Source organism: Antechinus flavipes, chromosome 1 (assembly GCF_016432865.1).
Source record: "Antechinus flavipes isolate AdamAnt ecotype Samford, QLD, Australia chromosome 1, AdamAnt_v2, whole genome shotgun sequence".
In the NCBI taxonomy this organism is placed as follows: Eukaryota; Metazoa; Chordata; class Mammalia; order Dasyuromorphia; family Dasyuridae; genus Antechinus; species Antechinus flavipes.
In genome coordinates, this window is record NC_067398.1 from 648,859,560 (window position 1) to 648,883,799 (window position 24,240).

General features: G+C 37.6%; 1 protein-coding gene across 2 annotated transcripts in view; it reads right to left on the bottom strand.

The window, feature by feature from the left end:
• ADCK5 (aarF domain containing kinase 5) overlaps positions 1-23,020 on the bottom strand; it is a 46,575-nt gene extending 23,555 nt beyond the window's left edge. The window contains exon 1 of one of the 2 annotated variants that reach the window (XM_051971291.1): positions 22,932-23,020. Coding sequence is in view for 1 of the 2 variants with exons in the window: in XM_051971290.1 (XP_051827250.1) it covers positions 9,344-9,355 (12 nt within the window). In the remaining variant the exon portion in view is untranslated. Of the gene's footprint in view, positions 1-9,343; positions 9,455-22,931 lie in introns of those variants that run through there. The other variant, XM_051971290.1, reaches the window with a different exon arrangement.
• Between the last annotated feature and the right edge of the window lie 1,220 nt (positions 23,021-24,240).

Consider the following 24,240-nt stretch of genomic DNA (forward strand, 5'->3'; position numbering starts at 1 on the left):
TCCTAAGTCCTTAGAACAGTTGTAGGTCACTGTATTGCTGAGAATAGCAAAGTCTCCATAGCTAATCATCCCACAACACTGCTATTACTTTGTACACAGTACATTTCATTTTGCATGAACTCATGGAGGACTTTCCAGGATTTTCTGAAAACCTCCTGCTCAACATTTCCCATAGAACAATAATGTTCCATCATAATCACATACTACAATTTATTCAGCCATTCCTCAAAAGATGGGCATCCTCTCATGTTCCAATTTTTTGAACTGAGGAAAGAACTACTAGTGTAGAGTATTTTTGTCCATATAGGTCCTTTTCCTTTTTTTTTTTAAATCTCTTTTGGGATAAATGATTAATAGTGGTATTGTTAGGTCAAAGGGTATCCTATCTTTTGTTCATTTATCAATTGGGGAATGGCTCTTATTTTTTATAAATCTGATTCAGTTTCCTATACAGTTGAGAAATGACATCTTCATCAGAGAAACCTGCTTCAAAATTCTTTTCACAATTACTATTGCTGTCTTCCCCCTCCCCTGTTAATTCCATTTTCTCTCTCCTTTCACCTTCAAAAGTGTTTTGCTTCTGCCTATCTCTTCCCCCAACATGATCTCCCTTCTATCACTCTTCCCTCTTCCCCTCCTACTTTCCTGCAGGGTAAGATAAATATGATAATGATATATGATAATACCTTTTTATTTTTTTAAACTACATGCAAAGATAGTTTTCAAAATTCACCTTGGCAAAACCTTGTGTTCCAAATTTTTCTCCCTCCCTTCCCTATTCCCTTGACAGCAAGCAATCCAATATAGGTTAAACACATGCAATTCTTCTAAACATAGTTCCATATTTGTCATGCCATACAAGAAAAATCAGATCAAAAGGAAAAAAGAAAACATAAGGAAGGAAAAAAAGAGCAAACAACAAAAAGTAAAAACATTATGGTCTGTTCCACATTCAGTTTCCATAGTTCTTTCTCTGGATGTGATGGCTCTTTTCATCACAAGTCTGTTGTCTTAAATCACACTACTATTGAAAAGAGCCAAGTCCCTCATAGATGATCATTACATAATCTTGTTGCTGTGTACAATGTTCTCTTGAGTCTACTCATTTCACTTAGTATCAGTGTAAGATAGATCTCTTATTAAGTGTGTATGTTATTTCCTCTTTCAGGCAAATTCTGATGAGAATAAGGTTCACTCATCCCCCTTCCCTTATACTGTAAAAGCTTTTTCTTGTCTTTTTTTTTTTTTTTTTTTTGCATTTTTAAAATCTTTTTTTAATTATAGCTTTTTATTTTATTTTCTTTATTTTATAAATAAATATGACTATTTATTTATTTTATTTTATGGATAATTTTTGACATTCATCCCTACAAAATTTTGTGTTCTAATTTTTTTCCCTCCTTTCCCCCTCCCCCCCAGTCAGCAAGTGATTTAATATGTTAAATATGTGTAATTCCTCTACACATTATTTCCACAAATACCATGCTGCACAGGAAATATCAGATCCAAAAGGGAAAAAAAAAGAAAGAAAACAAAATGTCTTGCCTCCTTTTTGGGGGGAGATAATTTATACCATTCTACCTCTCCTTTCGCCTTTCTTCCAGAACATGCCTCTCTTACTCCTTAATTTTATTGTTTTAGATATCCCTTCATATTCAGCTCACAGCCAAGTGGCACAATGGGTACAAAGCCAGGTCTGAAGTCAGGAGGACCAGAGTTCAAATTTGGCCTCAGACACTTAATACTTCCTAGCTGTATGACTCTGGGCAAGTCTGATTGGTTAAGATGACAGGAAAAGATAATGATAAATGTTGGAGGGGATGTGGGAAAATCTGGAAGAGTCTATATGTACTCCTTAATTGTCATAATAATGAAAAAAGTTCTGAGTTCAAGTATCATCCTTTTATGTAGCAATGTAAAAAGATAAACCTTATTAAGTTGCTTTCCTGATTATCTCCTTATGCTTCGACTAAGTCCTGTATTTGAAAATCAAATTTTCTATTCAACTCTGGTCTATTTATCACAAATGCTTGAAATTCCTTTATTTCACTAAATGACCATATTTCTCTGAAATATTATATTCAGTTTTGCTGGATAGGTGATTCTCGGTTGTAATCCTAGCTCCCACTGCTCTATGGAATATCATATTCCAAACCCTCCGATCTTTTAATGTAGAAGCTACTAAATCTTCTGTTATCCTTATTGGAACTCCACTATACTTGAATTGTTTCTTTCTGTCTGCTTGTAATATTTTCTTCTTTACCTGGGAGTTCCAGAATTTGGGTACAATATTCCTGGGAGTTTTCACCTTGGGATCTCTTTAAGGAGGTGATTGATGGATTCTTTCAATTTCTAATTTACTCTCTGATTCTAGAATTTCAAGAGTTTTCTTTGATGATTTCTTGAAAGATAATATTCAAGGGGCAGCCAAGTGGCACAATGGATACAAAACCAGCTCTGAAGTCAGGAGGACCAGAGTTCAAATCTGGCCTCAGACACTTAATAATTCCTAGCTGTATGACTCTGGGCAATTGCTTCAGAAAAAAAAAAAAAAAAAGGTAATAATCAAGCTCTTTTTTACTTGATCATGGCATTCATTTAGACCAATAATTTTAAAATTACCTATCTTGGATCTATTTTTCAAGCCAATTGTTTTTCCAATGAAATATTTCACACTATTTTCTTTTTTTTTTTTTTTCATTCTTTTGGTTTTGTTTCTTGATATCTCATAAAGTCATTAGCTTCTACTAGCTCAATTCCAATTTTCAAGGGTTTATTTTTTCCAGTAAGTTTTTGTACCTCTTTTCCATTTAGTCTATTTTGCTTTTTAAGGCATTCTTCACTTCATTAGCTTTTTGTATTTCTGATTGGTTAAGATGACAGGAAAAGATAATGTTAAATGTTGGAGGGGATGTGGGAAAACTGGGGCATTAATGCATTGTTGGTGAAGTTATGAAATGATTCAACCATTCTAGACAGCAATTTGGAACTATACCCAAAGGGTTATCAATTGGGCTATCTTTGATCCAGCAGTCATAAATATCCTAAGGAAATCATAAAAAAGGGAAAAGTACTCACATGTGCAAAAGTAGCAGCCCTTTCTGTTCTGCAAGAAACTAGAAATTGAATGGCTGCCCACCAGCTGGGCAATGGCTGAATATGTTACAGTATATGAATGTAATGAAATATTTTTGTTCTATAAAAAAGATGAGTTGGGCAATTTCAGAAAACTCTGAAAAGTCTTACATGAGTGAGGTGAGCAGAACCAAGAGAACACTGAATATAGTAACAAGATTATGTAATGATTAACCGTGATGGACTTGCCTCTTCTCAACAATGCAGTGATTTCAAGGTATTTTCAAATAGAGACAACAATGGAGAGTGAACATGAATTGAAGCATAGTATTTTCATTTTTTTTTTACCTTTTGGTCTGATTTTTCTTACATAACATGGCAAATATGAAAATGTTTAAAAGAAATGCTCATATTTAACCTATATCAGATTGCTTGTTATCTTAAAAAAAGGGGAGATAAGGGAGAGAGAGAAAAAAATCTGGAAGAGTCTTACAGAAATGAATGTTGAAGTACAACTATGGTACAGTGAATAAAGCATTAACCCTGAAGTCAGGACCACCTCAATTTAAACCTCAAGATACTTAATACTTCCTAATTGTGTGACCCTGGACAAATCATGTTCCCTCTTCACCTCCCCCAATTAATCAGAAAAAAGAATGTTGAAAACTCTCTTTACATGTATTTGGAAAACAAAGTTTAAAAAAATGTCATCTTTGGCGTCTCTGGACTGAGAGCTCTGGAAATTGCTAATACTGCCGCTGATTCAGGAACTCCAAGACCTCCTCCTGCTTTGGTGGTGCCTGTGCCTGTGCTAGGCCAGTGCTGGACTACCACTATGGTGCAAAACCATGCATGCTGACCTTCCAATTTGTCTTTGCTGGAAAATTGTTCCACTCCCATCTTTTTTGGGGTTCTGTTGTGCTAAAGTTTGTTTAGTCATTATTTAAAGAAATTTGGAAGGGTTTGGGGGAAGAACTTGGGTAAGTCCCTGTCTTTACTCTGCTGTCTTGGTTCTGCCCCCTCGTTTCTTAATTTCAAATTATATCTTCCATACTATTTCTCACCATTTTCCCTTGTGTCTTAGCCCTCTACTTAAAAAAAAAAAAAAAAAAAAAAGCATAGGATGGTGGTATACAGCAGGAAAATAAAATGTACATCCTGTCAGTGCTGCAGCCAAATAGTAAGAAAGCCACAGTATTACATAGGAAGGGAAGCTTAGGATGGCTGGTATGTATACTGCTTATTAGTTAATAAATAAAAAATGTTGAGTAACATGGTATAATCAACTTGAAAGAACACTAGGAGTTAGGAGACTAGGTTTTCCTTTCCAAACTTGTATAAAGTTGGCAAAAAGCAAACATGTTACGACATGAGAGAATTCTAAGACATAAACCACCTATAACTGGAGTTAATCAAGTATGAATTAATATAATTAGTTGTTTTGCACAGTCCTTTCTAGCCTTCCTTTGAAAATATCCATCTTGGCCAAAACTCTTATAGTTCTGATTTCTCTTACTAGAAGTGTAGTATGAAGAGCTCTTGATCTGGCATTATTCTGAAAACTAACTACTAAACTACTTACTAAGCCAGCTCACTGAGTCTCTTTGGAACTCAATTTTCAAATCTATAAAATGAAGGAATTAGATACTGATCTCTGTGGTCACTTTCAGCTTTCTAATAAATTTGAGACATACCTTTTTACCCTGGACCTTATCCTTATTCTTCCCATCTTCCTGTGTTCATAGAAGCCTAGTTCCCACTGGAAGATACTGCATCCCTAGTCACACTCTTAGACAAGATGATCCTTCTCTCATGTCCTCTGATACCATGGTCAGAAGGAGGTGGTGTTACTCCTCACGGATACTCCCAGACCTTCCTACTGTTCTCATTATTTAGTAACTTCTCCTGGAGATTTACTCTGTCTCTATCACCCAGTCCAAACTCTTTTTGCTGAATCTAGCAGCCTTATCACCTTGACTACTTTCATGTCTTCTTCCCTGCCTTATTCCACTTCTGGTATTGACCACCTGTGTTGATCTTAAGCAAGTCACTCCTTAACCTTTCTGGATTCCAAGTTTCTTCATCTGTCAAATGGGAGAGATTAAGAATTAAACAGCCGCTGAGGTCTCTTCTAGCTCTTAGCCCTCTGGACTAATAAAAGTCTAGCATGGTGGTATATAGTTAGAAAATAAAATGTACCTCCTGATAGTGTTACAGTAGCACTATGACTTTGTATGACCGTAGGAAGTCTCTCACCTCTCTAATTCATCCTCCACATAGCTGCCAAAGTGATATTTCTAAAGCACAGGTCTGACCATGTCATTCCCGTGCTCAAGAGGTTCCAATGGCTCCCTACTGCCTCTAGGATAAAGTACATCTTTTAGAATCTTTTCTAGTATGATTTCAACCTAACTTTACAGGTTTGTTGTACATCCCTTCATGTATTCTACAATCCAGCCAAACTAATACTGTCACCTTTTTCTGAATATGACATTCCACCTTGTCTCCATGCAAATGCACAGATTATCACCCATAAAAGGAATGCCCTTCTTACTTCAACCTCTCAATTTTGTTTAAAGCTCAAATCAAATGCTCCCAACATTAGGCTTTCCTCATACCTAACTGCCTCCCTCTTATAAATTATCTTCTATTTAATATACACACAAGCACAGACACATATGCGCGCACACACACACACACACACATATATACACACATAAATAAAAAAGATACAAATCTGACTTGGAAATGAAACTATCCTTGCTCTCAAGAAATTTTAGGTCCATCAAAGATGATAAGGATAGATATATCTATATATGCATATGAGAATGTGTGTACACGTGTAAACATATGGTGTGTATACGCCATACACACCCTCTCTATATGTATTATACACACACACACACACACACACACACTTTTATCTGTACTTGTTATTTACCTTGCTAGACTCCTACAGGATAGGGATAGTTTCATTTTTGGATCTTTATAAACATGAGCTCCCACTACCCCTAATTTAGAAAGCTCTTGGCACATAGCAAATTATTTAATAAATCCTTGTTTACTGACTGATTTCTTTCCATACCAATCTACAAGATTAGTTGCCAATTTTTTTTTGGCTTTAGGAGCCCTTTATTGTATTTTTAAATTATTGAATATTTTCAAAGAATTCTTATTTCTGTGGGTTATATCTGTAGATATTTACCATATTAGAAATTAAAATGTCTTAGTATTATTATGAAAATAGTTTTGACTTCAAGGATCTTCTGAAAGGGTCTCAGGACCATCAGGGATACTTTGAGAACCACTAAACGGATATGGAGCTGTTTAGCCTACAGAAGAAAAGATTCAGGTATTTGAAGGACTATATGAAAAAGGGATTATCCTTATTGTCCTTACCCAAAGAGCAGAACTAGAGCAATGAGCAGAAATTGTAAAGAGGTACATTTAGGCCTTTTAGAGGCAATATTTCCTAACACTAGATCTCTCCAAGAGCATAACTATTAGGAGGTAATGGATTCTCCCTCATTGGCAACCTTCAAGTAATGGCTGTATGAGCTCTTTTAGGGTATCTTGTAGAAAAGATTATCTGTTAAGTATGAGTTGGACTAGATAGCTTCTGAAGTTCCTTCCAACTATGAAACTGGGTGGCTTTTAATCCTTCCATCCATTCTTATTTTCTAGTCCATCACCTCTATTGATTTTTTCTTCCTTGAATTTCACCCTGATACCCATCCATTTCTTCATAAAAAACCAATTCTGCTTTCTGGACACAGACTGCATTTCAATCAAACAGACAGCTATGTGCAACAGGTCACAAGGGACACCGTAGGGAACCAACTCAAAAGTATATTCATTCATTCAACAAAGTGTCATATACCTATATACATTTTTATGCCAATATTTTCCATGTCTTTAATACTGGTATGAATGGAATCATAGCTTCTGAGAGCTCAAGAAGGGTCTTGGAAACTACTTAGTCACAAAAATTTAGAATCTCAGAACTGAAAGCAACCATCTATTCTAACTTATATTGGGATGAGAATCTCTTCAATGACTGCTTTCAGACCTTCAATGACAGAGAACTCACTACCTTATGAGGTAGCCTAACTTACTTTGGCACTGGGTATTTTCCTTATAGAGAGCTGATAAATCCATCTATCCCCCTCATTTTTCATAAGCAAAAACTGAACACTCAAAGATTTTCACAAAATCACACAGCTAATTAGAGTCAGAAGAGGAACAGAGATACTCAGTTTTCTCAAGCATGTCAAGGACTCTTACTTAATGCTAGCTAGCTAGTCATTACTAAGAACACCAAGGCCACTGAATTAGACTGTTGATGGGAGGCAATGTAGTATAGCAGGAAAAGCCTGGCCCAGAGAAATCAGGGCACCTGGCTGTAGATTAGAGTGCTCTCTTATCTTCAGCAAGTCTTTTCCCTCTATGGCCTCTTCCAGAAAAGGAGGGTGCTAAATCAAGTAATTTCTAAACATCTTTCTGGCTACATCATTTTATTTTAAGTTCAATGTTAAATACCAGTTACCACCAACAGTAATGTAACACCCTAAGGGTTTTGAGCTTATGGTATGTTGTATGTGGTAGTAAATCATAGCATTGCTACAAATAAGAAAAACACAAAAATAAGAACATGAACCTGGAACTTAAAAAATCCAATACTTGGTCCAAGAAACCATGTTTCTAAAACATCTCTACAAAGAAGCAGTTATTAACACAAACTACACATATGAGGCGTCTACCTCCTCTTGAAGTAGTCCATTATAGTTTTGCATAATTCTCATTGTTAGGAATAGGGCAGTTGGATGGTATAATGAATAATAAATAGTTCAGGGCCTAGAGTCAAAAAGACTTCTCCTGAATTCTCATGTATGATCTTGGGCAAGTCATTTAACCTTGTTTGCCTCAATTTCCTTATCTGCAAAATGAGTTGGATTGGAAGAAAGCAAACCAAAACAGTATCTTTGCCAAGATAGCTCCTAAAGGGGTCACAAAGAGTCTGACATGACTGGAAAAAAAAAATGACTAAACAACATTGTGAAGAGATGTTTCCTAAATTTGTCTAATCATAGCTTCTATTTCTCGGACCAATCTAATCCCTTTTTTATGTGGCAATTGTTCAAATACTTTTAAGAAATTCCCAGAATCACTTATGGCAAGATCTCAAGGGCTTGCATCCTGGCTGCTTTCCTTTGGACATCTTCCAGCTTATCACACTGTCTTTCTTAAAATGTAACACCAAGAAGGAAACACAATATTCAAAGATATAGTTTGATCAAGGCAGAATCTCATTTTAATGCACTTTAAAAATAACATTATTTTGCCTACCAAAGCACACTCCTCCCAGGATCTCCTAAGATATTGGGAAATCAGAAGAAGCAGAACCCTCTTTTATTGGGATTTGAGGATGCAGATTTTGAGGATTGGGGATAATGGGATGCAGAATTGAAAGCACAGAGGATAAAGAGACAGGTCTTTTAAGTCAGGACAGTTGTCTAAACTTTAATTTCTTCAAGAGTTTGGAAGGTTTGTTTGTTTTCCGTATGCACCTGTTCTTTTAGGTAGGAAACTCCAGATATGAAAATTCCCTGGGCAATTTCAGTTTAACTCATAGCTACTCAGTGTAAGAAGCAATATTCAAATCTAGATCTTCCTAACTTCCAGACCGGCCCTTTAACCACTACTTTCATATTCTGGACAATACCGTGGAGATAACCAGATAAAATCAGAGGAAGCGTATAAAGCGCGACAAATAGGATAATTCGCTTCCAAGAAGACAGGGCAGTGACTGCAAGGGGGGGAGGAGGGACTCCTACCGCGTGAACAACAGGAAGGTTAGGGGAGGGAAAGATCAGGATGGGAGTCCTCCCCAGAGAGGATTCCGGACGATTATGGGGTAGGAGTCGCGGGTAAGACGCAGCTCGGGTGGGTAGGCTATCTCCCCGAGAAACAAACGCCCCCCCTTCTTCCTCTAGGGGTGCAGAGCGTTTAAGGTGGGGGAAGCAGAATCGGAGTTTCTGGGGGGAGGTATCAGGAAGCCGAGGGAAATATCTTGGGGTCTATGGGAAGGGGATTGGTTTCTCGGTGGGGTGAGGGATGTCTCTGGGTCGAGGAGATGTAGGGAGTGAAGGACGTATCGGGGTGAAGAGATAGGTCAGGTTCGTAGGCAGAGGTCTAGGGGGAAGGGGCGGGCCTTAGGCCACACAGGGTAGGGGCCTCCGGGAGAGTGGGGGGAGGGGGATCTCCTCACCGTGCGCGACATCCCAGCTCTGCGCTACCGCAGCCACTACCGCAGCCTCCAGCCTCTCACACCACAGCCCCACGCCAAGACTAGGACCGGCAGCCCCTGCGCCGCCCCGACGCGTACGCGTGCCCCTTAACCCAGCGGCGCGCCCCAACTTGCTCGCGGCCCCGCCCTCCTAGAAAAGGCAGGCGCATGGCAATCCTTTACTTCCTATTCATCTCTCCTCCGATTGGTCCGCTCTCAGCGGTGCGGACTCCGCCTCTTTCCTTTGGATTTTGCGGGGGGGAAGATAAGGGTAAGAGGACCAAAGCCAAAGGGTATAGGTCAAAGGGTAGGAGCGGGTCTAGATTCTTATCGAAGACAGGGCCTTTGGGGAGAGGACTAAAAGCCGCCGTATTCTGGCTTCTGATTGCACGAATGTAAAATCTTAAGATCTTTATTTCAGAACTCACCATCATTGAAAATCAGTCCTCCCCCTCCCCCTCAACCTCCTGATTCTGTGCTTCCAATCAACAGACACATACTGTGCGCCTGGCACTGTGTCAGTGCCTGAGGATATAAATACAAAAAACGAAGCTCCTCAAGAGCTTACATTCTGTAGTAAATTTAAATGGAAATTTATTCAGCATAAATATAAAATTAACAAATACAAATATATTTGTATAAATATGCATATATATTACATATTGAATATAGCCTTAGGAATGAGAATTATGTGAGTTTTTTAATGTGTTTTTATGTACATGTAATATTGAAGCGGGTTGTGGTCCCTTTAAAAACTAGTCCTTTCAGATTGATTTGTTCCCTTCTGATTCCCAGCCCCTCCTGGCTGATGCATTATCAACTCAGGCAGTTAGGATCTTTGATTCACAAATCCTGGTCAAAAGCATCCCTTTGAATTCCAAGAAGAGATCCGGGCTTGTCCAGCCCCTATCGGATCTGAGCCGACTTGGGCTGTCCCAGCCCCCATCCTAATGATCTGCTCAGGTTTCCCAACCCCCACCAAGCAAATTCTAGCCCTGGCTGAAACCCATGGAGGAGGGTTTCCCACCCACAGGCCCCTTTAGCTAAATCTCTCATTATAAAAGAGCCCAGCTGGAGCCCTCTCTTTGCAAAGGTTCCAAACATGCCAGCCTTAGGCCTGGCACCAAGGACTCTCTGCCCCCTGGAATCCTGTTTCCGGTGCCCTCTTATCTCTACCTTCACCTGTTTCCTTAACTAGACTTTAACCTTCCTTCCAAACCCCGTAATAAACGCCTTTATCAATCTAGATTGATTCCTTTACAGGGGACTTTTGCCCTGCCACTAGACCTCAACTAAACCCTAATTTCATTTAGGTACCCTATATCTAGACTCATCAATATATGTATGTGTAGAGTGAGTATATATGTGTATTAAATACAAGACATTTGGGATGGAGGGCACTCCCAAGGTAATTGTGGGGATCAAAAAAGGTTTTGTGGGGAAAAAATGGTGCCTGAGCTGTATTTTACAGGAAGAGAGAAACTTTGGAAACAGAATCCTAGGTCTATAGAGTATTACAGCTGAAAAGCACCTAAGATGGCCTTTAGTGCTCTGCCCTTTGTACAAATGAGGAAACTCAGACCACTACGGAGTATCACAACTGGAAAGCATCTAAAATGGCTTTTGGGCTTGTGCCCATTAGACACAACATCTCAGATGGTCTTTGGTTCTGTGGCCCTTGAACCACCGAGGAAAGAGCCAAGTCCATTTGAGCTGATCATCACATAAGCTTGTTGTTTCTGTGTATAATGTCTCTTGGTTCTGCTCACTTCATTTAGCATCAGTTTGTGTCTTTCCAGATTTTTCTGAAATCATTCTGCTCATCGTTTCTTAAACAATAATATCCCATTACTTTCATATTCCATAACTTATTCAGCCATTTCCCAACTGATGGACATCCACTCAATTTCCAGGGGAAGGAAAAGTTTTATTGGGAGGTGAAGGAAGCCAGGGTCACTGGATTAAATGGTACCTGTCAGAGAGTGAGGTAGAAGAGGACTGGAAAGGTAGGAAAGGACTTTGAATTTCAAAGTATTTTGTATTTGCTTCTGGAGGCAATAGGAAGTTTATTGAGTAGGGGGCAATGGTGATGTCACCAAGCCTGAACTTTAGGAAAATGGAAAATCATTCGAGTGACTGAATGGAGTACAGATTAGAGTGAGGAGAGATTTGAGGCAAGCAGGCTCCATCAGCAGTGTGAGGTGAAGAGCTCCTGCACCAGAGGAACGGCAGCGTTAGAGCAGAGAAGGAGGTATGTCCAAGAAATAAGCTTTGGCAACAGATTGGATATAAGGGATGAGAGAATGAAGAATCCAAGATGACTCCTTGGTTGCAAGTCTGAAGGATTTGGAGGATGATGTTACCCTCTCTAGTAATAGGGAAGGTTAGGAGAAAGGGAAGAATAATAAGTTCTGTTTTCTACAAATTAAGTTTAAGATATTTCCTGGATATACAGTTTAAGATGTTGGGGATGTAAAATTGGAGATCAGTAGAGCAGATGGAATACACTAGGTAAATTTGAGAATCATTGACAAAAAGATGGTGATTAAATTATATGAGGATTGATAAGATAATCAAGATAAGAAGTAGAGAGGGAGAAGAGAAAAGGACCCAGAACAAAATCCTGAGGGACTCCTATAATTAGAGGACATGATATGAATGAGGAGCTAGCAAAGGAGATGGACAAGAAGCACTCAAGTTGGAAGAGAACCAGGAGAGAATGTATGCTAAAAACCTAGTGTATGATGGAGGAAAGAGTGATCAACAGTGTTAAAGAGAGGTGAGGGAGAATGAGGACTGAAAAGAGGCCATTGGATTTGGCAATACCAATAACTTTGGTAAGAGCAGTTTCAACAAAATGATGAAGTAGGAAGTCAAATTATAAGGGGTTAAAAAGAGAGTAAGAAGACAAAAGTAGAGAGACCTATTATAAATAGTTCTTTCTAGGAGTTTAACTACAGATGGCAGAGATGAAAGGATCATGTGATGGAATAGGTTAGGTTCACAAGACAAAATAGTCAACTGTAGCAATCTAGTGTTTGACAAACCCAAAGACCCTAACTTTTGGGATAATAATTTACTATTTGACAAAAACTGCTGGGATAACTGGAAATTAGTATGGCAGAAATTAGGCATGGACCCACCCTTAACACCATATACCAAGATAAGATCAAAATGGGTTCATGCTTTAGGCATAAAGAACGAGATTATAAATCAATTAGAGGAATATAGGATAGTTTATTTCTCAGACTTGTGGAGGAGGAAGAAATTTGTGACCAAAGATGAACTAAAGATCATTATTGATCACAAAGTAGAAAATTTTGATTACATCAAATCAAAAAGCCTTTGTACAAATAAAACTAATGCAAACAAGATTAGAAGGGAAGCAACAAACTGGGAAAACATTTTCACAGTTAAAGGTTCTGATAAAGGCCTCATTTCCAAATATATATAGAAAATTGACTCTATAAGAAATCAAGCCATTCTACAATTCAAAAATGGTCAAAGGATATGAACAGACAATTTTCAGATGATGAAATTTAAATTATTTCCACTCATATGAGTGTTCCAAATCACAATTGATCAGAGAAATTAAGACAACTCTGAGATACCACTACACACCTGTCAGATTAGCTAAGATGACAGGTAAAAATAATGATGAATGTTGGAGGGGATGTGGGAAAACTGGGACACTGATGCATTGTTGGTGGAGTTGTGAGCGAATCCAACCATTCTGGAGAGCAATCTGGAATTATGCCAAAAAGTTATCAAACTGTACATACCCTTTGATCCAGCAGTGCTACTACTGGGCTTATACCCCAAAGAAATACTAAAGAAGGGAAAGGGACCTGTATGTGCCAAAATGTTTGTGGCAGCCCTGTTTGTAGTGGCTAGAAGCTGGAAAATGAATGGATGCCCATCAATTGGAGAATGGTTGAGTAAATTGTGGTATATGAACGTTATGGAATATTATTGTTCTATAAGGAATGACCAGTAGGATGAATACAGAGAGGACTGGCGAGACTTAAATGAACTGATGCAAAGTGAAATGAGCAGGACCAAGAAATCATTATATACCTCAACAATGATACTGTTTGAGGATGTATTTTGATGGAAGTGGATCTCTTTGATAAAGAGAGCTAATCTAGTTTCAATTGATCAAGGATGGACAGAAGCAACTACACCCAAAGAAAGAACACTGGGAAATGAATGTAAACTGTTTGCATGTTTGTTTTTCTTCCCGGGTTATTTATACCTTCTGAATCCAATTCTCCCTGTGCAACAAGAAAACTGTTCGGTTCTGCAAACATATATTGTATCTAGGATATACTGTAGCCTATTCAACATGTAAAGGACTGCTTGCCTTCTGGGGGAGGGGGTGGAGGGAGAGGGGAAAAATCGGAACTGAAGTGAGTGCAAGGGATAATGTTGTAAAAAATTACCCTGGCATGGGTTCTGTCAATATAAAGTTATTAAAAAAAAAAATGAAATGACCAGCAGGATGAATACAGAGAGGCTTGGAGAGACTTACATGAACTGATGCTAAGTGAAATGAGCAGAACCAGGAGATCATTATACATTTCAACAATGATACTGTATGAAGATGTATTCTGATGGAAGTTGATTTCTTTGACAAAGAGATCTAACTCAGTTTCAATTGATCAATGATGGACAGAAGCAGCTACACCCAAAGAAAGAACATTGGGAAATAAATGTAAACTGCTTGCATTTTTGTTTTTCTTCCCAGGTTATTTTTACCTTCTGAATCCAATTCTTCCTGTGCAACAAGAGAACTGTTTGGTTTTGCACACATATATTGTATCTAGGATATATTACAACATATTTAACATGTATAGGACTGCTTGCCATCTAGGGAAGGGGCTGGAGTGAGGGAGGGGAAAAGTCAGAACAGAAATGAGTGCAAGGGATAATGTTGTAAACCATCACCCAGGCATGGGTTCTGTCAATAAAAAGTTATAATTATTTAAAAAAAAAAAAGGAATTTTCTTGGGACTTTCAGCCAAGATGGCGGAGAAGAGGCTCATAGCTGTGTAAGCTCCGTGTTTTCTCTCAAAATCCATTTCATTACAAGCCTCTGAATTAATGCTTGACTGAAAAAAACCCCACAAATAGTTACCAAGAGAAGACATCCTTGAAATTCGCCAGGAAAGGTCTGTTTTTGCTTGAGGGTGGGGACGGTTTTAGATCGGCACAAGCTGAGGGCAGGCAGGCGGCAGCAGCGAGAGCCCGGCAGGCAGCTCACAGCCAAGCAGACCGGAGGGGGTGGGGTGTGAACTCAGCCGTCTCTTTGGGGAGAGCTTTGCTACAGGATTGGATACTTTGCCCTGGCAGCAAGTCAGTAGTCCAGCAGAAAAGCTACAAACACTGGGAGTGAAGAATACAACCCCAAACAGCTGGAGTCTCTCTGGACCTGGCCACCCCTCCCCCACAGTGTCTCGGCACGATCTCGGAGTCTCAGAGTGCAGGCGCAGCACAGTCCTGCTAGTGCCTCGCTGCTGCCCCCGCAGTCTGTAGAGGAAGCTCGGTAACACCACCCAGCCCCTCTCCCACAAAAAGCAGACTCCATTTAGGGGTTTTTTCTTTTTTTCTTTTTTGCTAGTTTGTCTTTGATTCTTCTCTAACAAAATGAGCAAAAAACTGAAAAGGACTTTAACCCTTGACAGCTTCTATATGGATAGAGAGCAGACTCTAAAACCTGAGGAGACTAAAAACAGACCGTCTCCAGGTGAATCCCCAAAGGAGGACATCATCTGTTCCTCAGCACAGATGAATCTCACAGAAGAAATTAAAAAGGCTCTCACAAGAGAGCTAGAAGAAAAATGGGAAAAGGAAAGGGAGGCTTGGCGAGAGAGTCTGGAGAAGTCATCCCACTCATTTAAAGATAGAGTGGATAAAGAAATAAAATCCTTGAAAAATAGGATTAGTGAACTGGAAACAGAAAATAGCTCTCTAAAAAACAAAATTGGCGAAATGGAAAAAAATTCCACAGAACAAAAGAACTCAATTGGACAATTAGAAAAAGATATTTAAAAAGTGAGTGAAGAAAATACTTCATTGAAAATCAGAATTGAACAAATGGAATTGAATGACTCGAGGAGACAAGAAGAATCAGTCAAGCAAATCCAAAAAAATCAAACAATGGAAAAGAATGTGAAATACCTTCTGGGGAAAACAACAGACCTGGAAAACAGATCCAGGAGAGACAATCTGAGAATCATTGGACTCCCAGAAAGGCATGATGAAAAAAAAGAGCCTGGACACTATTTTCCAGGAAATTATCAAAGAGAACTGCCCAGAAGTCATAGAAACGGAGGGTAAAATAGACATTGAAAGAATTCATCGATCACCTACTGGAAGGGATCCTAAAATCAAAACACCAAGAAATATAGTGGCCAAATGCCAGAACCCTCAGACGAAGGAAAAAATATTGCAAGCGGCTAGAAAAACCCAATTCAAGTATCGAGGAGCCACAATAAGGATCATCCAGGATCTAGCAACATCCACATTAAAGGATCGAAGGGCCTGGAATATGCTATTCCAAAAGGCTAAGGAACTTGGTATGCAACCAAAAATAACTTACCCAGCTAGAATGAGCATCTTTTTCCAGGGAAGAAGATGGACATTCAACGAAGTAAGCGAATTTCACCTATTTTTGATGAAAAAGCCAGAACTTAACAAAAAGTTTGATCTACAAATATAGAACTAAAGAGAAATCTAAAAAGGTAAAGATTAATCTTGGGAACTATATTTCTGCTATAAAGATGTATTAAGAATACATGTATACTTTGTTCTAGAAACTAGATGTGGAAAGGACATTATACCAGAAAAAGGGTAAAGTTGGGGTACTACATCTCATGAAGAGGCAAAGGAAACCTATTATATCTGAGAGAAAGAATGGAGGGGGATGAATATAGTGGGTATCTTACTGCCTTCAGAATGGCTTTAAGAGAAAAATTTTAGACATATTCAATTTATGGTGAAACTTCTTCTGCATTTTAGTTTTTCTTCCCGGATTATTTATACCTTCTGAATCCAATTCACCCTATGCAACAAGAGAACTGTTTGGTTCTGCAAACATATATTGTATCTAGGATATACTGCAACATATCCAACATATAAAGGACTGCTTGCCATCTAGGGGAGGGGGTGGAGAGAGGGAGGGGAAAAAAATCGGAAAAGAAACGAGTGCAAGGAATAATGTTGTCAATATAAAGTAATCATTAAATAAAAAATAAAAATTAAAAAAAAAAGAGTCAAAAAAAAAAAAAAAAAAGGGAAGCAACAAACTGGGAAAACATCTTCACAGTTAAAGGTTCTGATAAAGGCCTCATTTCCAAAATATATAGAGAACTGACTCAAATTTATAAGAAATCAAGCCATTCTCCAATTGATAAATGGTCAAAGGATATGAACAGACAATTTTCAGATGATGAAATTGAAACTATTACCACTCATATGAAAGAGTGTTCCAAATCATTATTGATCAGAGAAATGCAAATTAAGACAACTCTGAGATACCACTACACACCTGTCAGATTGGCTGACAGGAAAAAATAATGATAAATGTTGGAGGGGATGTGGGAAACCTGGGACACTGATGCATTGTTAGTGGAGTTGTGAACGAATCTAACCATTCTGGAGAGCAATCTGGAATTATGCCCAAAAAGTTATCAAACTGTACATACCCTTTGATCCAGCAGTGTTACTTCTGGGCTTATGTCCCAAAGAAATACTAAAGAAGGGAAAGGGACCTGTATGTGCCAAAATGTTTGTGGCAGCCCTGTTTGTAGTGGCTAGAAACTGGAAATTGAATGGATGCCCATCAATTGGAGAATGGCTGGGTAAATTGTGGTATATGAATGTTATGGAATATTATTGTTCTGTAAGAAATGAACAGCAGGATGAATACAGAGAGGCTTGGAGAGACTTACATGAACTGATGCTAAGTGAAATGAGCAGAACCAGGAGATCATTATATACCTCAACAATGATATTGTTTGAGGATGTATTCTGATGGAAGTGGATCTCTTTGATAAAGAGAGCTAATCTAGTTTCAATTGATCAAGGATAGACAGAAGCAACTACACCCAAAGAAAGAACACTGGGAAATGAATGTAAACTGTTTGCATGTTTGTTTTTCATCCCGGGTTATTTTTACCTTCTGAATCCAATTCTCCCTGTGCAACAAGAGAACTGTTTGGTTCTGCAAACATATATTGTATCTAGGATATATGCAACATATCTAACATATATAGGACTGTTTGTCATCTAGGGGAGGGGGTGGAGGGAGGGAGGGGAAAAATCGGAACAGAAGTGAGTGTAAGGGATAATGTTATAAAAAAAAATTACCCTGGCATGGATTCTGTTAATATAAAGTTATTATAAAATAAAATAAAATATATTAAAAAAAAAAAGGGAAAGGATCATGTGAGAGGAGACATAGGGAATAGGGAAGCAGACAGTAAATGAGGAGAGATTGAAAATAAGAAATAAGAAAGAGAGGAATAAGAGTCAGCAATCTGTTGGAGGAGATGGAATAGAACAGGATCTCTTGAACAAGTAGAGGGAATTAGCCTTGATAAGGAGTAAGGCCACTTCATCATTTGAGACAGAGGTGAAGAAAGGGAAAGTAGCAGTGATAGATGAGAAAGAGGGAAGATGAAGCTCACAGCAAATGGCCCTAATTTTTTCTGTAAAATATGAGGCAAAATTCTCCACTGAGAGTATTGAAGGAGAGGAGTCATGAGAGATTTGAGGAAAGATGAAAAAGTTTGGAAGAGCCACTGTGGACTGTAAGATAATGAGTTGGTAATGTAGGTAGTGTAGGGTTGCCTAGCAGTAATGAGGGCCCTGTTGAATTATATACCACAAATTTGAAATGGATCTAGAAAGAAAGATTGTGTGATTTTCTCTATTTTAATTCATTCAGTAGCATGTATGTAGGCTTGAAAGCAATAAATGGTAGGAATGATCCAAGATTGAGGGTTGACTGGACATAATGGTCAATATAAGAGGCTAAGGATTTCAGAGAGGAGACAGTGTGAAGTGATTTAGTACACTTAGGAGTTAAGATGGAGAGAAGAAGAAAGAATGGCTAATGCAAAGGAGATAGTCTGGAAGAAAAATGAAAGGTCAAGAGATTGGAGATCATGGTGTGGATGAAGAATAGAATTAAGTGATGGGGTGAAAAGCTAATAAATAATGATCAGATAAGGGAACTTCAGAATCTTTTAACATGTAAGTGATATCTTTTTGAGTGATGTCAAGGCAATCTTTAAGAGCCCTTTCAGCTAAAATATAGAACCCTACAAGGGCTAAAGTTAAGGGAAAATGACTAGTGTAAAAACAAAAAAACCCAATCTATTTAGCTGCCTTTGTGGAGATTTTTTACAAAGAAAAAAAAGAAAAGGCTCAGAGTGTGCTGAAGTTGGTAGTGAAAGCTAACTTGTCTTTGGTGTAAGAAATTTCTTCTGTATGTAAGGGCCTGCAGGTCATAATGAGAATAGAAAATACCAAGCCAAAAAAAGGGTCTCAGAAAAATCACATTGTGAAGTATAGGCAATGTAGATTGTCAATGGCCGACACCTAGAGACTTTTTAGGAAGAGGAAGATGAAGGGTTATTGTTTTGTTTTTTAGTTTACTTTTTTTTTTCTGAACTTAACCAAATGGCTATTTCCACATATATAAGAGAGAAAAAGATTATATAAGAAACAATGAGTTTTTATTATATATGTCCCGCTTTTCTTTTTACAACATAAATTCAATATGTAACTTTCAAAGCTGTTCACTTATTTATGATTTCTGTTGCCCTTTCTGTCCTTTTACCTGTATTTCTTTCTTTCTTTCTTTCTTTTTTTTTTTTTTGCTGAGGCAATTGGAGTTAAGTGACTTGCCTAGGGTCACACAGCCAAGAAGTTTTAAGTGTCTGAGGCCAGATTTGAATTCAAGTCCTCCTGAGTTGAGGGCTGGTGCTCTTTCCATTGTATTACCTAGCTGCCCCTTTTACCTGTATTTCTTTAAAAGAAAATGTTTCAAAAAGACATCATTCCCATTTCCCACTTCTCCGTTCTGGAGAAGGGATAACTGATTTTAGATTAATATATTCTATTAGTATAAACACATTTTAAGTATGAGGATAGAAAGGCAATAACTTTTGTCATTGGCTCTGGAGAGTACCAGACTCTCAGAAAATAATGCTGCTTATAGACAATTTCTAATAATCAGAGAGAGGATGGAGCCAAAATGACAGAAAAATAGGAAGAAATACAGTGAACTTCTTCCTATCTCCAACTTTTCTAAACTGATCTAGAATATGTATTAGACTGAATCCTGATTGGGAAATTCATTTTAAAAATCACAGTGAGAACCTCTCTCCAGATATTAAGGACAGAATCTATCTAGAGAAGGTCCACAGAATCATTCTAACACAGGATCAAGAAATCCTAGATCTAGCACAGAGAAGCCTAAACAAGTGAAAGGAAAAGAACAGGTACAAACTGGAAGTTCAATTGCCTACCACCAAATTCTGGGTCATACATAAGGGGCTGTGAATAGGGGAGTAGTGTTCCAGGGTGAAAAGTTAATCCTAGTACCTTTGCTGTATATAGAGTGAGAAACAAGCAGTTATGTGCGCAATTACCTTCCTATATGATTACTGCCATAACTTTTTCAGCCATTTCCCTATTGAAAGTTACCAATTGAGATTCTTTTGCTTCAAAAGCTTCAATGACACTCTTTTTTTCCTCTTTCTAAATTTTTTCTCCCCTTCCCTAACTTCCCTTTCCCTTTTATTTTGCTGCAAATAAAGAACAAGAAAACTCTTATAGTAAACATGCATAGTTGAGCAAAAACAAATTCCCCATGTTATATCTAAAAACATTTGTAATATTTTGTATTTTGAGTCCATTACTATAGGTAAAAGTCTTACAGTGTTTCTTCTTTGAAAACTCTGAGAAAGAACAATGAATATGATAAATAATATCTGAGCAAGGGGTCAGATAGTCTGCCTCTAGAAAACAATATCATTTATTCAGATCTGACAAGTTTGAATCTTAGAGTGCATTGAACAATAAGCACCAGACATTCAAAATCTGGGATATTTAAAATATAAAAGAAAACTTGGTGAGAATGTGGAAAATAGAATTGTATATGATAGTGGAGGTCCAAAGGTTAATTTTCTTTCCTCAAAGAGCTTGCATTCTACTTTGGGCAGTGGAGAACAGAAACAATATATACGCAGAAAGAAACACAAATATGCGCAAAGAAATTTTGTAAAGATCAGAAAAGAACACCTTATTGAGAGTGAATTCTTAATTGGATTTAGGTAATAGAATCATCACAGAATTTAATAGACTTCTAGATTTAAAGACTTTGGTAGTTATCTAGTCCAATTCATACCTGAAAACTCCCCACTCCACCCCCAGTCCTGAATATACCAACAGATATCATCCAGACTTTGCTTGAAGACCTGCAATAAAGTGGGGTTCTCTCTGAATCAGCCTATTCCATTTCTTGAGCTTTGAAATGTTGGGGGAATGTTTTCCAAAAATGAAGTTTCAATTTGCCTTTTTGTAACTTCAAACTCATTGCTCTTCCTTGTAGGCTCTGAATAACTTGAATCCTTCTTTCCTTTTCAAATTAGATTGAGACTTTCCTATTTTTTTAAGTTTTAAGTTTTAAGTGTCTGAGGTCAGATTTGAATTCAGGTCCTCCTGACTATTCCTATCCTTCTTTCCTATTCAAATTAGATTAAGACTCCAAAAAGGCTTAAAATCACCCTTCTCAGTCAAAAGGATTCATTTGAAGGCTGAAAGTATTATTGTGCTGAGATCCAGGGAAAGCATAAAAATTAACTGAGTTTTGGCTGGTGTCTGGAGTAGATCACCATCTAATGACCAACTCAGTTACTACATCTTGGTAATTCAAACCACTTGGCTGGATTTTTACTTATGAGATTAATAAGAACTTATATTTCAAGGAAAGTCGTATATGGATATTTACTCCCAAATGTATTATTGTGTTTGTGTGGGTTACTACCACATGCATATTGTCCTATGTGTCTTTGTCTCCTACTCTCAGGAGACAGCACAGTAAGTAGGGACTCAGATGTAGACCTAACTAAACTCATATGGGTGACTGCCTCAGTTTCCTTATCTGTAAAATTGGAATAATAATAGCACCTACTTCTCAAGGTAGTTGTAAAAATAAAAGGAGATAATAATTGTAAAGCATTTTGCACAGTGTCTGGCATTATGTAAATGTCAGCAGCTATTATTGACTAAACATCAAATTAATAACTAATAATTGAATGTTATTATTAATTATTGTTAATGGGGAACCTAGTTGACACATTTGATAGAGTGTCAGGTCTAGTCTGTCTTTTTCTGTTTCTCTTTCTGTGTCTGTCCATCTGTCTGTTTATATCTCTTTGCACCAAGGACAGCTAGATATGAAAAGATAATTACCTGAGAAAAGCAATAGCTTCAAGGATTCTGACCCATCATGGAAAGAAAAGTACTGGTTATAGATTTGATAAAAACAAACCAAATAAAAAACAAAAAAACCCCCAAAATCCCCCAATCCTTGGAGCCCAGCTGAGCAACTCATTAGACTCAAGGTCAAAGAGTAATAAATAACATTACTAGCAGAGTTCAGACAGAGAGATAGAATGATCTTCTGCTACAAAAGAGAACTAGGTGGCCATTCATGTACTGAATGCACTCAAAAAGAAAATCAGATGTTTGTTTATCAGACCCTGAATAGAATAAAACCAGTTTGATAAAATAAGGTCTGGATCAGGGGCAGAGATCATCTTGGACCTCAAGGATATACTAGCCTCATTTCCCATATATATATATATATTCATTTCACCTGAATTCATAGGACTTTATGAAGAGACCATGCAGATTAAACATGCAGAGTGCCATGCTATGTTAGACACAGAATCCCATTATATTCCATTCATACATCACATATAAAATCATTCAAATCAGGCCTCAGATACTTAAGGAACTGTGTGACCCTGCACAAGTCATTTAATCTCTGTCAGTTCTTTCATCTAGACCTCAAAAGAAACTGAAGAACTCAAGCAATAAATTATATGGAAACTATACCATTATAACAGACCAATGTGTTCAAATATAACTTCTGTACATAAAAATTTAAGGAAAATGTTTTTAAAATGTAGATGCTACCATCATAAATAGTCACAATCTCTAAGCTACATGAAAAAACAGCTTCCAAAATAAAGAACATTAGCAGAGGCTAGCAGAATCATGTAGAAATAGCATAAATGCCTATCATCCCTTTTGTCTTAACTGAGATTATCAAGGATAGAGAGGATGAATTTATAGATTTTGTCCTATTATACAAAAGTTCATATAACATTAAATATACAAGAATAATGGCAAGGATAATCAACTATGATAGACCTGGTTCTCAACAATTCAGTGATCCAAGGTAATCCTAATAAGCTTTGAATGGAAAATGCCATCAGCATACAGAAGACCTATGGAGATTGAACAGTGAGTCAATACACATTATTTTTACCTTTTTTTCCCTTCTTTTTACCTTTCTTCTTCTTCTTTTTTTTCTTTCTCATGGTTTTTCCTTTTTGTTCTGATTTTTCTCTCCCAACATGACTCATACAGAAATATGTAAAAAATGAACATATATGTATAACCGAAAAAAAGAAAAAAAAGAATAATTACAAGATAATGACTTATCCCATGACCATTTCTAGATAACAAACTACTCATCAAAAAGATGACTCATACAATGTAATTCATATTCATACAATATATGATCATTGTATTCCAGTCATTTTCTGAGACACTCAAGAAAAATAACTTTACATCCCATGAAAAAGAGCTTGGAATTTGGACTAAGTGATAAGGACTGTCCATATTTGGATTCTTATCAAAGAAAGTCTGAAGTTTGCTAAGGAACTGGTTAATGATGACAAGAAAGTTGATACCTTGGCCCTGGTACTTTGAGCAGACATAAACATTTGTTATTAAACCAATCCTCTTAGTTACCCTTGCTGTTGAATGATAGATACAGAATGGAAATAAATTGTCAATGAAAGTCCAGATTTTGGAATACACTCAGATTTGCCCTTCCTGATAGGTTATACAAGATCAGGGTATTGCTTGCTGCTAGTCCAACATGTGTAACTTCAAAATCTGTTTTGGCCATGATAACCAAGAGTTAATATTATGTAATGACATAGAGCTTCCTAATCGGCTTTGGGGTCAGATGGATTGATGAGTCAGAAGAGTCCTGAGTTAGATCTGAATATGCCTACAATATAAAACAGATCATCTCTCTCTTTCTTCCCTTGCAGGTGCTGAGTGAAAAGAAGCTGATCATTTCCCCCCCAATTGACCAATGCTGCCTCTATTTCTTTTATGCTTCTTTCCTAATCTTTGGTGAGTATATATTCCTGAGATGGGAGTATAGGCCACAAATGAGTATGGGAGATCCATCAAAGTTATCCAAGATCTCACTGCCAACCAGATAGTAGCAGAGTCCACCAGTATGGTAGTAGTTAACTACAAAAGAAAAATGAATGTGGAAGGACACCAGCAGATTCATTCAGAGATTGTGACCCCTCTCACTGTAAAGAAGTAATAGCTTTGGATTCTAAAAAGGCGCTAGCAAAAAACTATGTATCTAAAGGAAACAGTGAGGATTACATGAAGGCAGCAAAGGATTTCTAAGATGAGGAATTGAACCATATGTGATCTCCATCCATATGTCTTACTACATGAGCCCATCCTTCCATGGAACTTGTGTTTGCAAAGGAAAAATGTGCTTCAGTTTGGGGGACGATTTGTAACTTCAGTCCTTTCTATAC